Source organism: Poeciliopsis prolifica, unplaced genomic scaffold, assembly GCF_027474105.1.
Source record: "Poeciliopsis prolifica strain line A6 unplaced genomic scaffold, Auburn_PproV2 SCAFFOLD050, whole genome shotgun sequence".
Taxonomy (NCBI): Eukaryota; Metazoa; Chordata; class Actinopteri; order Cyprinodontiformes; family Poeciliidae; genus Poeciliopsis; species Poeciliopsis prolifica.
The window spans coordinates 1,751,891-1,764,313 of NW_026562425.1; the positions used below are offsets into that span (position 1 = coordinate 1,751,891).

Below are 12,423 nucleotides of genomic sequence, written 5' to 3' on the forward strand. Positions count from 1 at the left end.
GCATTTAATCTTATGAGAGTCACATCGGGATATTTGAGCAGTTTTTATCAGATGTTCCAAGTATTTTAGTGTATAACGAGTTTAATGTAGCGTAATCTCATCAGTGACCGAGCCACGAGGACGCCGCGCAGGGCTGAGCTTCCAGCGTCTTCAAGTATTTCTACCCGCTTGCTGCTCCGCCGCTAAAACTCCGCCAGCGTTTGACTCACTCCGTGGCAGGGCTTCCAGGATTTCCACTTGTCACTCCACGATACCGACAACTAAGTGCATCCCCCCTCAGCTAAAATGTCCAAGTTGGACCAGATCCTGATTCTCGACCCTCCCTCCGACCTCAGATTTAAAGGTAGGATATTTAAGATGTCTTGACATGTAAAGTGTCTTGTGTGTGCGTGTTTTTTTTTTATTACACCCTGGAATGGTTTGTTTTACGCTGCTTAGCAGGCTAGCAAGCATTCACCGCCATTTTAAGTTAGCTAAGGAAGAAACGACGGGCCTTCACAGCCTCGGACTCTAGTGACGCGGCTAACCGCCGTAGCGTGCACTTAAACGGGCCTCCACTCATCACCACGTCGCTGGAAATAAGCCATCAACAAACTAGTAATGCTTTGAAGGAACTATTGTGTATCAGTTGTCAGAGTAAAAAAAAACTGAATTGAAATGGAGACATTGCGTTGTACGTTTGCTGGAGTACATTTAGTTCTGTTACTATGCAGGTATCACCCAATGTTAGCCTTACAATTATCCAACAGGAGGTGAGGAGGATCAACATAAACTTTATTAGCAACACATGCCGTTTAGAGTAAGACACTAAACGTATAAATATATCCATGTTCAGCTGATAAAGTGGCTGACAGTTGAATGACAAACTTAGCTGACTGCAACATTATACCGTTTTAGTGGCGCTGGGCTAATATTAGATCGTTTCTCCTAAACCTTTAGCTTATAACAGCTTATTGTGAATGTGTTTAACGGAGATATTGTTACCAGAACCCACTCAATGGGTTATAAAACCATCCACCCATTGGGTTGCCAGTGATTGCTTTCCTGACTGTGATAAGGTTCAGTGATGTGTCAGCTAGCAGTAGTTAGCTTAGCCTGCTAGCGTTACAATAAAGCTTTGGAACCAGCGTCACTGCGTATGACGTTTACGTCTCGCGCAATAGCTTGGCGCCATCTTTAAAGGCCACAAATCAAAACAAACTTTATTTGTCTAGGGCGTTTTTATTGTGTTACAGCTCAGTGAAGTTGTTTTAAAGTGGATATTGGATATCCGAACTTAGCGGAGTGAGGGGCGTTTAGCTCAAGGTTGATCCGATTTGTGAACGCTAATTCCGGCCAGCTCCCTCCTCAGCACTCGGAGGTTCACTCGGTGGCCGTCCATTTCCGAACCAAACACTCCTGTAAATAAACGCCTTGCCTTGTGACCAACTGATTCATGCTGTCACATCAGACACAGCATTCCCTATTAAAATTTCAAGTCACATCCAATATTTTAAATAATTTTCATGTTAAATGTTTTCTTCAATAGCTTCCAAATCGTGGCCCCATTAACTCAAAATCGGTGTGAAATTATTCTACTAAACTGCATAGATGAAGCACACTCATCTTTATTACATTTTGATACCTTTTTAATTTTTTAACTAATTTTATATTTTAAAAATATTTTTTAAAATGTATTACCTGAGATGATCATCACATGTGTTACCTGTAATGTTCAATTACGTAAAATTCTAGGACAGGATCTATTTCATTACATGTTCACTTTTTACCTGAAATATGCTAAATACAACAAATATTTACTTAGTGTGATCTATTTCATAACATTTACTTGTCACATTTATTGTTTACTCTGAAATGTTTAATTACAGAACCTGTTTAAAGACCGGGTCTTTCATCTGGTTTGATTATTTACATTAAATGTTTAGTGCAAAATGTCCGATTATATAGTTGTTAACTTTAATCACATAAATTGTTTATTTAAAATATAATCTTTCATTACATGTATGTTTATTACCTGAAATATTTACGTGTAGAGCAGCGACATCTTGTTCCAAAGCTCCATACGGTGAAGTTAGCACTAGAGTAAAGGGCTATTTCACTTGTTTAGGAATATATTTTAATAGATTTCATCTCACGATATAAAATATTTACACTGATCAAACCTTAACTGGGTTGTTTTAGTCGAAACAAGTATTCATAAAAATATTCTTTGGGGATTTGTGAAACTCTTATTCTGTTTTTTTAATACTTTATGTCGCATCTTGAATAAGCGACTGCTTAAAATTCATTTAAACTATGGTTTATTAAATCCCAGAGGGAAATTAAATATTATTGTAAATCATGTTAGTCAAGATTCTTCAAAGAGTTGTTGTGGGCAGGAAGGAATTCCTGTAGCAGTCTGTACTTCAGTAAATCTGAAGAAGCCTCTGAGTGAAGATAATTTGTTGTTGTAAACAGTTTCAGTAATTTCCATGATTATAATTTTTTTTGAAGAATACTTCTTTAGTTTCAGAACCAATTTCTTTATCAGATTGTTTAGCTTATTTAAGTTGCTGTTTCTGATGTCCCCATGACAACAAATTATGGCAGGAGAGATTACATACTGCACAAATGCAGAGAAGACATGCCACATCTTGCTGCAAAAACTTTAGCGTCTTCGTCAAGAAGTACAGGTGTTTGTAAATAAGTCGGCGATATGTGAAGCTGAGGAGATGTTATGTCGACCACAGCTGATAGTGTTGCCCTATTTGTGAAAATATAATTTGTCCAATTGTGGCTTTTTTGGCTTTCCAGCCACTCATAGTTGGGTTTAGCTTTAAACCTAATATAGTCAAACATGCTGAAGTTTGACTGAAAAACTCAATTGGTCAAATATTCTGTAAAGATATGCTTGTGCTTTGTACAAATTGGACTCTGTGGTTTTATTTTTGGTAGACAGACAAACAAAATGCTTGCAGAAGTGTTGAAATGAACTCTGTTGCAGTTCAAATGCGTATTGGACTACAATCCAGAGCATTCTGGGTAAAAACAACCAAAACAAACGTGGTAGTCTAGTTAAAACCTAGCGCTACTCAATTTTTGTTTACATTTTGTGAAGAAGGAAGTCTTCTTCAGAGGTTTTTGTGTTGTTTTCTTGGTGCAGCGCCACCTCTGGTGAGGAGGTGAGCAGGTTTTTCAAAGTATTTGGTTTATTTAACACACTGCAGTGTGAAAGAGAACCACATCAAATGAAAATGTAAAATATGTTGCAATTTTCTGACTACCAGGTGTGAAAGCACTAAGATCTGAACCGATTGATTATTAAACACGAGCAGGACCCACCGACATTTGTAGCCCATTTGTAACTCTTTGGAGAACATCAATTTCCCTTTGAAATAAATAAAGTATTTTTGAATTTGAATTGAATGTCTAGCTCTGCATTTTGACTCCATCTTCAGTTTACTGCTTGTAAAACTCCCATAAGTTTGTGAATGGGTGGTTGCTGCATTTTCTTGCATCTTTTCCTACCAAACTTTTTTTCTTCCACTCAATGTTTTCTTCTGAACTTTTGTCTAGTCAACAGCCTTTCCTATAATTGAGACTGAAAAATCATTTAGAGGCTCGGGGAACGTTTGCTTTGGAGTTAATTAGGTAATGGGACCTGACACAATGAGTTTCCAGTCTAACTTTTTCACAGTAAGGTTGTTATTTTTTTAAATGAACTTGGTTATATGTGTGTATGAAACACTTTGAACTGCCTTGTTGTTGAAATGTGTTATACAAATAAAATTTGATTGATTGAATAAGAAATTAATAAATTAATCAGATGACAAATCAAAATGAAGGTGGCAATTAAGACTTTTTAAAATTTTGTTTAGAGACTTCATAATTCATTTAATTTATATTTTTGGTTGTGTGTTGTTTTAATTTCAGTTTTGTTTTTATTTTGGATATTTAAAATGGCATTATTTACACAATTACAGGTTCTGAATATGTTATTGTTTCTTCAGATAGGCTCTTTTTTGAGTTTTTATACTCCTGTTAGCGATTACTTGATTCCTAAATTAGTTGACAATTATTTCAATAATCGATGAATCACAATTAATTGATTCAGCACTAATTGTAAAACATCTTGTTTTGTCTGTTGCAGTTTGATTATCTGGTTACCCAAAATGTTGCTAAATTAAAAAGAGATGAAACTTTTCCAATGCTAAATTAGTCTCACTGGTTCCATCTGGATAGCAACTAGACTTCCTTGGTAATCTAAATAATTAATAACTTTCTGTGGGTTTTTCATGACTAATGTTGAAAAAGTGTTTTGTTTTTTAAATATTTTGTTGTCTTATAACTGAATTTAGCTGCTCCTCTTGAAGCTATGAAGCTTTCCTTTTCCCAAAACTTTAAAGTAATCATAAATGTTTCTGTGGCTTTTGATTTTAAACGCCATCGGGGTCTGTTTGGGTTTCAGAAGGCAGCAAAGAGTTAAATCCTAATACCATAAACGAAGGTTTGTGCCTCAGCTGAACCTTATATTGAGAATTAGCAAGCTGACGGAGACATAGAGCGTAATCTCATAAAGGACCGTCATATTTCACCCTGTTTAAGAAATCCAGCTGTAATTCAACTTATTCTGATAACTGATCGGTCACAGGGTTTTATTTTCCTCATCAGATCAACCTTTCACTGTAAATTTAAATGGATGAAGGCCTAAATTGCATTGGTATGACATAAAAAGTTTTATGCTTTTTAAACATATTTTAAATACCATCTTGCCAAACTGTCTTGCATGGAAGGAAGTAGTGCTAAAAAGCAGAAGTTTGGGTCTTTAAAGTTGCTCTTAATGGATTAATGAGTGGGAAAAACGTAATCTGCATGCTCTTCCAGAGAAGAAGTTATAATCTTCTTCTATGGTGCATTGTCGCATCCTCACTGTGTGTGAGTCAAATGTCACTGAGGATTTAGTGGATCTTTGTAAATAAACATCCCTTCTGGCATTGTGTAACCCGACTATGAACCAACTCTAATTAAATTATTTAGCTGCCGTAATCTAATTCAAATTCAAACGGTAAATTAAAAACAAATCAATTGCATCATCTAGAGTTCCTTTTTTTTTTTTTTTTATTTGGGTAGCACGAATGAAAAGGAAACGATTCCTGTCGTTGATGAGCAGCAATAGAAACTATCCACGTCATCATCATCTTCTTCTGCAGTTACAGAGGCCGAGCTAAATTGGTCTGTGTGTATGTGAGACCTGGACTGTTTTTAGAGGCTCTCTTGGGATTCCTCCAGCAAAGCAACCAGGGCAGCCCTCCTCTCCTTGGCTGGTATTTTTAGACTAGGACGGGTCTGGGGACCCTAAGCCCAGCAAACTTGCAGCGAGATAGGAAAAGATGGAGCTGGCAGTGGTTTGAGAAAGAGGTGGCACCTTTCAGAACTCATTTATTTTATGCTTACAGTGTATAAAACGCAGTGACTGTTCTTTTAGTCTTAATTCTCCTTAATGGATCTTTGTGCAAGCTTCCATCCAATGGTTTAGAAACTGACTTTAAAGAGTATCATTCAAAATTAACTCTTTTTTTTTTTGCATGTGTTTATACTTCCGTTTGGGTCGTGCATTTCTTCTAAAAACACCCCAAGCTTTGAAGAACAAAAAGCAAAAAAACATCCAACTGTTTTCTGGCAATAAGCTAATGATTTTTTTAGTGTCTGGAAAGCGAGCCATTTCAAAAACCTCCTGATAAGTTAGAACCAACAAGCTCTGTGTCGTTACCTAGCAACCCCAGGCAAGTTCCACAAGTCACCTAGCAACCCCCGCTGAGTTCCACAAGTCACCTAGCAACCCCCGCTGAGTTCCGCCAGTCACCTAGCAACCCAAGTGAAGCTCCAACACGTTTGGTCAGCTGGTTTTACCATGTGAACGCTGCTGGAAGGGACAAGTGTTTCGTTGATGACTTAACTTCCAAAGATACAGACGCATGTTCAGGAAAGCCTCCATAGAAATGGATGTTAATCCGATACGATTCTGCTCCCATCTGTCACCTAAAGTCTCTACTTCCACACAGATGACTACTTCAGACTTGTAGCGATAGCTTAGCAGAATTTCAGAACCATCTGACGTCACGTGTAAAGAGTGGGGGACATTTAAATAGTGTCATAGAATCAAATATTTTAAACAAAAATTATAAATGGAGGTGCACACAATATCAGATTTTTAATTGAACGATTATTTATTGAGAAAAATAGTAAAAATGATCCTAACAATATGGCAATTTTTCAACATCATTAATTGGATTTTCTTGTAACAAAAGTGACAAATTTCGCAAGACAATAAATTTCTCCAAAATTTAATGCGATAAACGATAATATTGAGACTATTTAAAAATAATATAATGGCATAATAAATCAAGAACACATTCTGAAAGCTGAATGAACTTTAAATTCTTATGAGCATTTGTTACTAGAACTGGAAGACACTTTAAATACCCAAATCAAACAAAACAACAGAAAAAATATGAATTATGAAGTCTGAAACAAAATTAGCCTTTCAAAAAAGGGCTACTTGAGACAAAAACACCAAACTGAAGATTTTTACCATCTAATTTTTGGTGGAAAGATGGAAAAATTATAAATCAATCATCTGGATATTATTGAGCTCAATTTAATTTTATCATATGATTTATTGCTTATTATCTTAAGTCATTTTTCATTATAAATTATGTCCAACACTATAGCAGAGGCATAACACTGGAAATATTTAAATGATCAGAAATGACTTTCATGAAGTTCGCAGTAACTTTTTCACCTCATTAATCTGTTTTTACTCTGCCAAACGCCGTGGAAACGAGGTTTTAAAATATACCCAGAAACCCGTCCTGGTTCCTGGAAAAGTTTCCTGGAGTGGAAACACTCTTCAGGTCGGAATTTTTTACTTTTATTTTTATGTTTTCCTTCTAGATGATTATCTCTGTCGTTCTCGGGTCATGAAACACGTTCTTTGTCTTTGTTTGTTTTTCTTAATTTGGACCAATATCTTGCCCTTTCCCATATGACCGTAATAAAATTAGCGACTCTCCTCGTTCCAACAGCTAAAGTTCAGTTACTTGTCAACTGATGAATGGTATCAGTAGTTTTCCATTACAATGTTTCACCTATTAAAACAACAATCACTGAGACTGAATTTATGACTTCGCAACAAGATGGATTGACTTTAAGGAAGTTACTCTTCTTTATAAAGATGGCTGCAGCTGCACATACTAGAGCTCTAGGAGGACGAACTGAACAACCTGTTTTGTTTTGTCTGTTTTGAGGTTTTTCAAGTTTAAAGGAATGTTTTTTATGCTGCACCTGTCTGAAACAATTCCCCAGTCATGAGTGTAGCTGCATTTAACTGGGTGGAGTCAGGCAGTCATGCAATGCTGCTTATCTCGCTTAGCGTCATTCACTCCTCCTTTATGTGGAGTTGGCATAACAACAGAGTATTTAGTTATAGCTTTGTCATTGATTTGTTTCTTTAAATAGGATTACTTTGGTATTTTTAAGATTTTATTTATAGTACTCCATAATACGGATTAAAATTAATGAAATCTTTCAACATGGCGAGTTATTTTAATCCAAAATTAACATTGATCTTGGTACTAGAGCCGAAATTTATTAATTTTATAACAAAAAAGACTAATTAATCATCTTGTTATTGTATTTCAGGCATCAAAATGCTTTGTTTAAAAAGATCATTTGTTTCATTTGCATATTTTATTAAATTTCTAATGTATAAAAAGGCTTAAGAAGATAAATGAAAAATCAGCAGGAGGTGGCAATTAATTGTCAGAATAATCGGTTACTAAAACAATCGTGAGTTTGTAGTTAAATTTGATTGTCAGAGACAGAATTAATTGTTTCTAAGATAATGGAATAAACATTTTTTTGGATTGTGATGTGGTGCCTTTTAGTGATACAGACTTCTTTATAAGTTTATTTTTCATCCATTGTTTACCACTTGCTTTTTCTGGCACAGAATTATGACGCATGTCTCACATTAGTGACATAAACGTTGATGAAATGCAAAATTCAGATGCTTTGAAAACAGATATGTGTTGAATTTAGTACCAGATGTAGAAGTGGCTCAATTTTATTTCGTTTTTGGGTGAAAAGATTGAAATTGGGTCGCAAAGACTGCTATAAAAATCTGAAAAGTTAGGCAAAAAAATTGGACTTGGGTCTCATTTTCTCCAGTTTCTTCTCATCACATACTTATTTACTGTAGCTTCCAGCTCCAGATTGTCCGAAACTGGAAAGGCAAGTCTTCTGGAATATTAAATAAAGTTGTTATAGAACTTATTGATTCTTTTTAACCAAATTATTTAAGAGCAACATCGTGTTCTCTGCAGCCAAAATGTTACCAGGTGTGAAATGAGAACAATATGGATTCTCACATACTGACGAATGCTCATAACTTTAAATATCCCAGATTAATCTTCTTCCCGAAGGCTCAGTTTCCTTTGTTGGCGCTGAAAACTGGGCTGAGAAGTAAATAATAAATTAAAGTCCTCTGAGGATATTTTTGGAATAAGCTAAACCTGCACAATTTGCCTGTAGATAACTTCCATTGCTGAATCCAAACCTTCTTTCTCCACATAAACCCCTATTTCTCAATTTCAAACAAGATTTGGTTTGAAAATATTTCAGGATGTAAAATCAAAAGCTTTTCATTTACCCAGTTACCATGCTGTCATAAGACACGCTTTCTGTGCAGTCTCCCAAGCTAATTGGCCCAGATTGAGTTTGTTGTACCTCTAACTTGGCGACCGCTTGTGTTTTTGACATGGCATTGATGATGAAAGGAACTTGTGCTGACCCTGATTAAGGCTCTAATTTGAAGCCAGTGCTGTCACAAGGTGGAGATCTGTTGTGTAACGACTGATCCCCTGATAAAAGACCCGACAGGGGGAAGGACTCCCGTTTCCAATATCATCATGGGACGTCGATATGAAATTATCTGTCTGGGAGGGGGCTCACAGTAATTGATTCAGGTGATTTGTTGGATCTCATCTGCAGGAAGTCGTCGCTGTTTATCAATCTGTGCTCAACCTATAACCTACTTGATTAAAAGTTGTATACAGGACAGATTTTATATGTTACTTACACAAAATACTGTATAAATGTGAAATCAAAAAAAGTTTGGCATCTATTTGAGGCATGTCTGCACCAACCATGAAATTTGAAATGTTTGCAATTTATTTTCCAAAAGAGTTGAAACAAAGACATTTTCACACCTGTTAGTCCTGTAGTCTTGTTTGATTGAGGACTAAAGTTGCAACATTTGTTACATTTTCAGCTGGTTTGGTGTCAAATTAACCAAACTAACTGAAAAACCTGTTTCCCTCCTCACCTTTGGTGGCGCTGCACCAGTAGCTACTCAGGAAAGCGACACAAAAACCTCTGAAGAAGACGTACTTTACAAAATGAAAACAAATGAAGTAACTTTAGATTTCGGTAATTGTACGATTTTTTTATTTTTATTTTTTGTAAACCACAAACCATTAGTCCCACTAACGGCAGATACATGAGTTTGTTTTGTTTGCATTTACCCAGAATGCCCTGTGGTAAAGTTCGCTTCATGTTTCTGAAGTGGTCTCTGGTCAGTTTGCATTCACATATGCCAGAGATCACTTCACTCAAAGGTTTTTAGGAGGACCAGAGTTTGCTTTTTTTGGTTCGGTTGTGCATTCACACCTCTCCAAACGAACCGGACTTACTAGACAAACGAACCAGAGCTAGATTAAAGTGGATTAAACATGGTTAGTATGACTGAAACCTGAGTCTTGTTCTGTAAAGTGTTTTGTTTTCACCATTCGAACATATTACATTGCATTTCTCGCGTCAACTTAATTTATGAAGGCATGGAGGATCTGAATACAAATACATGTAGCACATTTTACATTTAAATGTGGAATAGTTTAGGAAACCATTATATTTTCCTCATATTTCATTTTAAAAAAAAACTATATTGTTCTGTCGTATTAAGTCACAGTTAGGGCTGGACAACATGGCTGGATATGAAACGCTTAGATGTGTCACAATCTAAGCGTTTCATATCAGACATTAATAATTATTGATTAGTTTTTTGTTTTAAATATTGCCAAACTGGGCATGTGACATTTCCTGTTTTATCCACTTTTCACTCCATGGTGTTTATTTTTAAGTAGTTATGAAGCACAGTGGTGAACCTGAAACTGCTGCTGCGCAAGTTACTCAACAGCTTGTTGCTAGGTAACCAAAGAATGAGTGAGTTGCTAGGTAACCAATGTTACCCACCAATGTTAGCAGTGAGTCATTGATCTGTTTCCTTTGCCTACATTTCCCAGAATGCTGAATCTATTGATATTGATCATGTGTAAATTGCGATATATATAAATATAAGTCTATTAGAGTGTGGTTATAACTTTTTAAAATGCATAAAAAGGTGATGTTTATGCATCACCTTCTTTAATATTACCAGCAATAAACAATGTCTTTGTCTTTAGTCTCAAGCTTTCTAGTTCTCTTTTTATTTATTTAATCAACTCAAATGCTAGACGCTGCCGTCTAGCTTCAACTCAACAAGCCGGCTATTCAATAAGACCTTCTGATTGTGTCTGTCTAATTGAGTTGCTTTTTTCTATTTCTCTGTTAATCTTTTTAAAGTCTCTTTTGAACCTTTTAAACCAAACACTGCAGGCCTTTATTTGTGTCAGTTATGATCTTAAAATAAAGTGAATGATTTGCTTTCAGTCGACTTCGTAGAACATTATACTTGTTTTGCAATTTAACGTATGTGCAGATTGTTTTTGTCAGGCGTGTGTTGCATTGAATACAGAACTGGAACCTGTCTGTGTGTGTGGTTCTGTGTGTATCAGGTCCGTTCACAGATGTAGTCACCGCTAACCTCAAACTGAAGAACCCATCTGATAGACGAGTATGTTTCAAAGTGAAGACGACGGCGCCTCGCAGGTACTGCGTACGGCCAAACAGCGGCGTCATCGACCCGGGTGCAGCCGTCAACATCTCTGGTAAGAAACTAAAGTATATTCCTGCCATTGAAAAACGATCTTTGTGTTTTCCTTCCAAAAACTTCTATTTTACTAATGTTCAGTCCAGACGTTGTACCTGACCTTTGTGACTTTGTCTACTAGAATACTACACGTCACAAATTGTCTTTAAATTTATCAAAGCATAAGGGATAAATTTGTATTCCTCTCCATTCATACAGTGTATATTGTATAGATTCAATTTAAACCTTAACATACCTTAACATATCAGTTTAATTTAGCATTTAAGCCCAAAAGTTATTCAAGAAAGCTCAGTTGATGAGCTTCCAAGAAATCATTTATTGCTTTCATCCTGGGAAAGCTTGTGGTGAAAGTAGAAAGGAATTTAAATGAGAGAAAATCTCAAAACACAAGGAAATTATTGAAGTACTGAACAGATTAATCACAATTAATTGAATTAAAATGAGTAAAATAACTGTCAACTAATTTAGTAATCAGTTAATCCTCAATTGGAGTATGCAAATTCTAAAACGTAATGTGCTCAAACAGCAATATATTCAACGTAGTAATTAATCTAAAACTGTATAAAACTTATATGAATTTTGCATTTAAAATTAAATTCAAGATTTCAATCCAGAGCTCATTAAGCGACAGCTTCTGTTTTTAGCTTCTCCGATGGTTCCTCAGTTTGAAGCATTAGCTCAGTGTTTTTCTTTCACTCAAGCTTATAGTTAATATTCTTTTTATTTATCCGTTTATACAATCAAATCTCTCTTTTTTTCCACAGTTATGCTACAACCCTTTGACTATGACCCCAATGAAAAAAGTAAACACAAATTTATGGTTCAGACGATTTTCATCCCATCAAATGTTTCTGACAATGACACCGTGGTAAGTATTTATTCGTTTTTTTATTTTCAGTGAAGTGTTTCCAGTGTGTGCTGAAGTATAAAATAATAATACTGATTATTGGATCAGATCTGGAATTTAAAGTTTTAACCTTTGACTTTTGAACAAATTTTTGCTGTTTATTGTTGTTAAAATTTAATTTATGATCCTTCTGAACAGATTTTCTCCTTTTCTTATATTTAACATATTAAGTCTGGCTTACATCAATTTTTAATGAGTTAATTAATTCAAAATAATCAAAATAAATACTAATATTAATCAATAATAAATAAATGCTCCATCAAATACTTAAATGTTCCCATGAAATAAAATAAAATGTAAAGACATATTGAATGGGGGTGGGCTACTTGTGTTTTATTTTGTAAATCTATTTATTTTGAACACTTTTGTTTTCTGTGTTTTTATTTCAGGTTCTGTATTTCTTGTTTACAAATGAAGGGCCAGAATTTCCTAGGTTGGAGCGACTTTTTTCCCTAAATTTATTGAACACATGTAACAAAACGTGTCTCAA

The 12,423-nt window shown here is 35.3% G+C and overlaps 1 protein-coding gene across 1 annotated transcript in view; it reads left to right on the forward strand.

Annotated features, from left to right (window-relative positions):
- vapal (VAMP (vesicle-associated membrane protein)-associated protein A, like) overlaps positions 1-12,423 on the forward strand; it is a 19,949-nt gene continuing 7,526 nt past the window's right edge. The window contains exons 1-3 of the mRNA XM_055058340.1: positions 1-343; positions 10,872-11,024; positions 11,791-11,894. Coding sequence (XP_054914315.1) covers positions 286-343; positions 10,872-11,024; positions 11,791-11,894 — 315 coding nt within the window. The 5' untranslated portion in view covers positions 1-285. The remainder of the gene's footprint in view (positions 344-10,871; positions 11,025-11,790; positions 11,895-12,423) is intronic.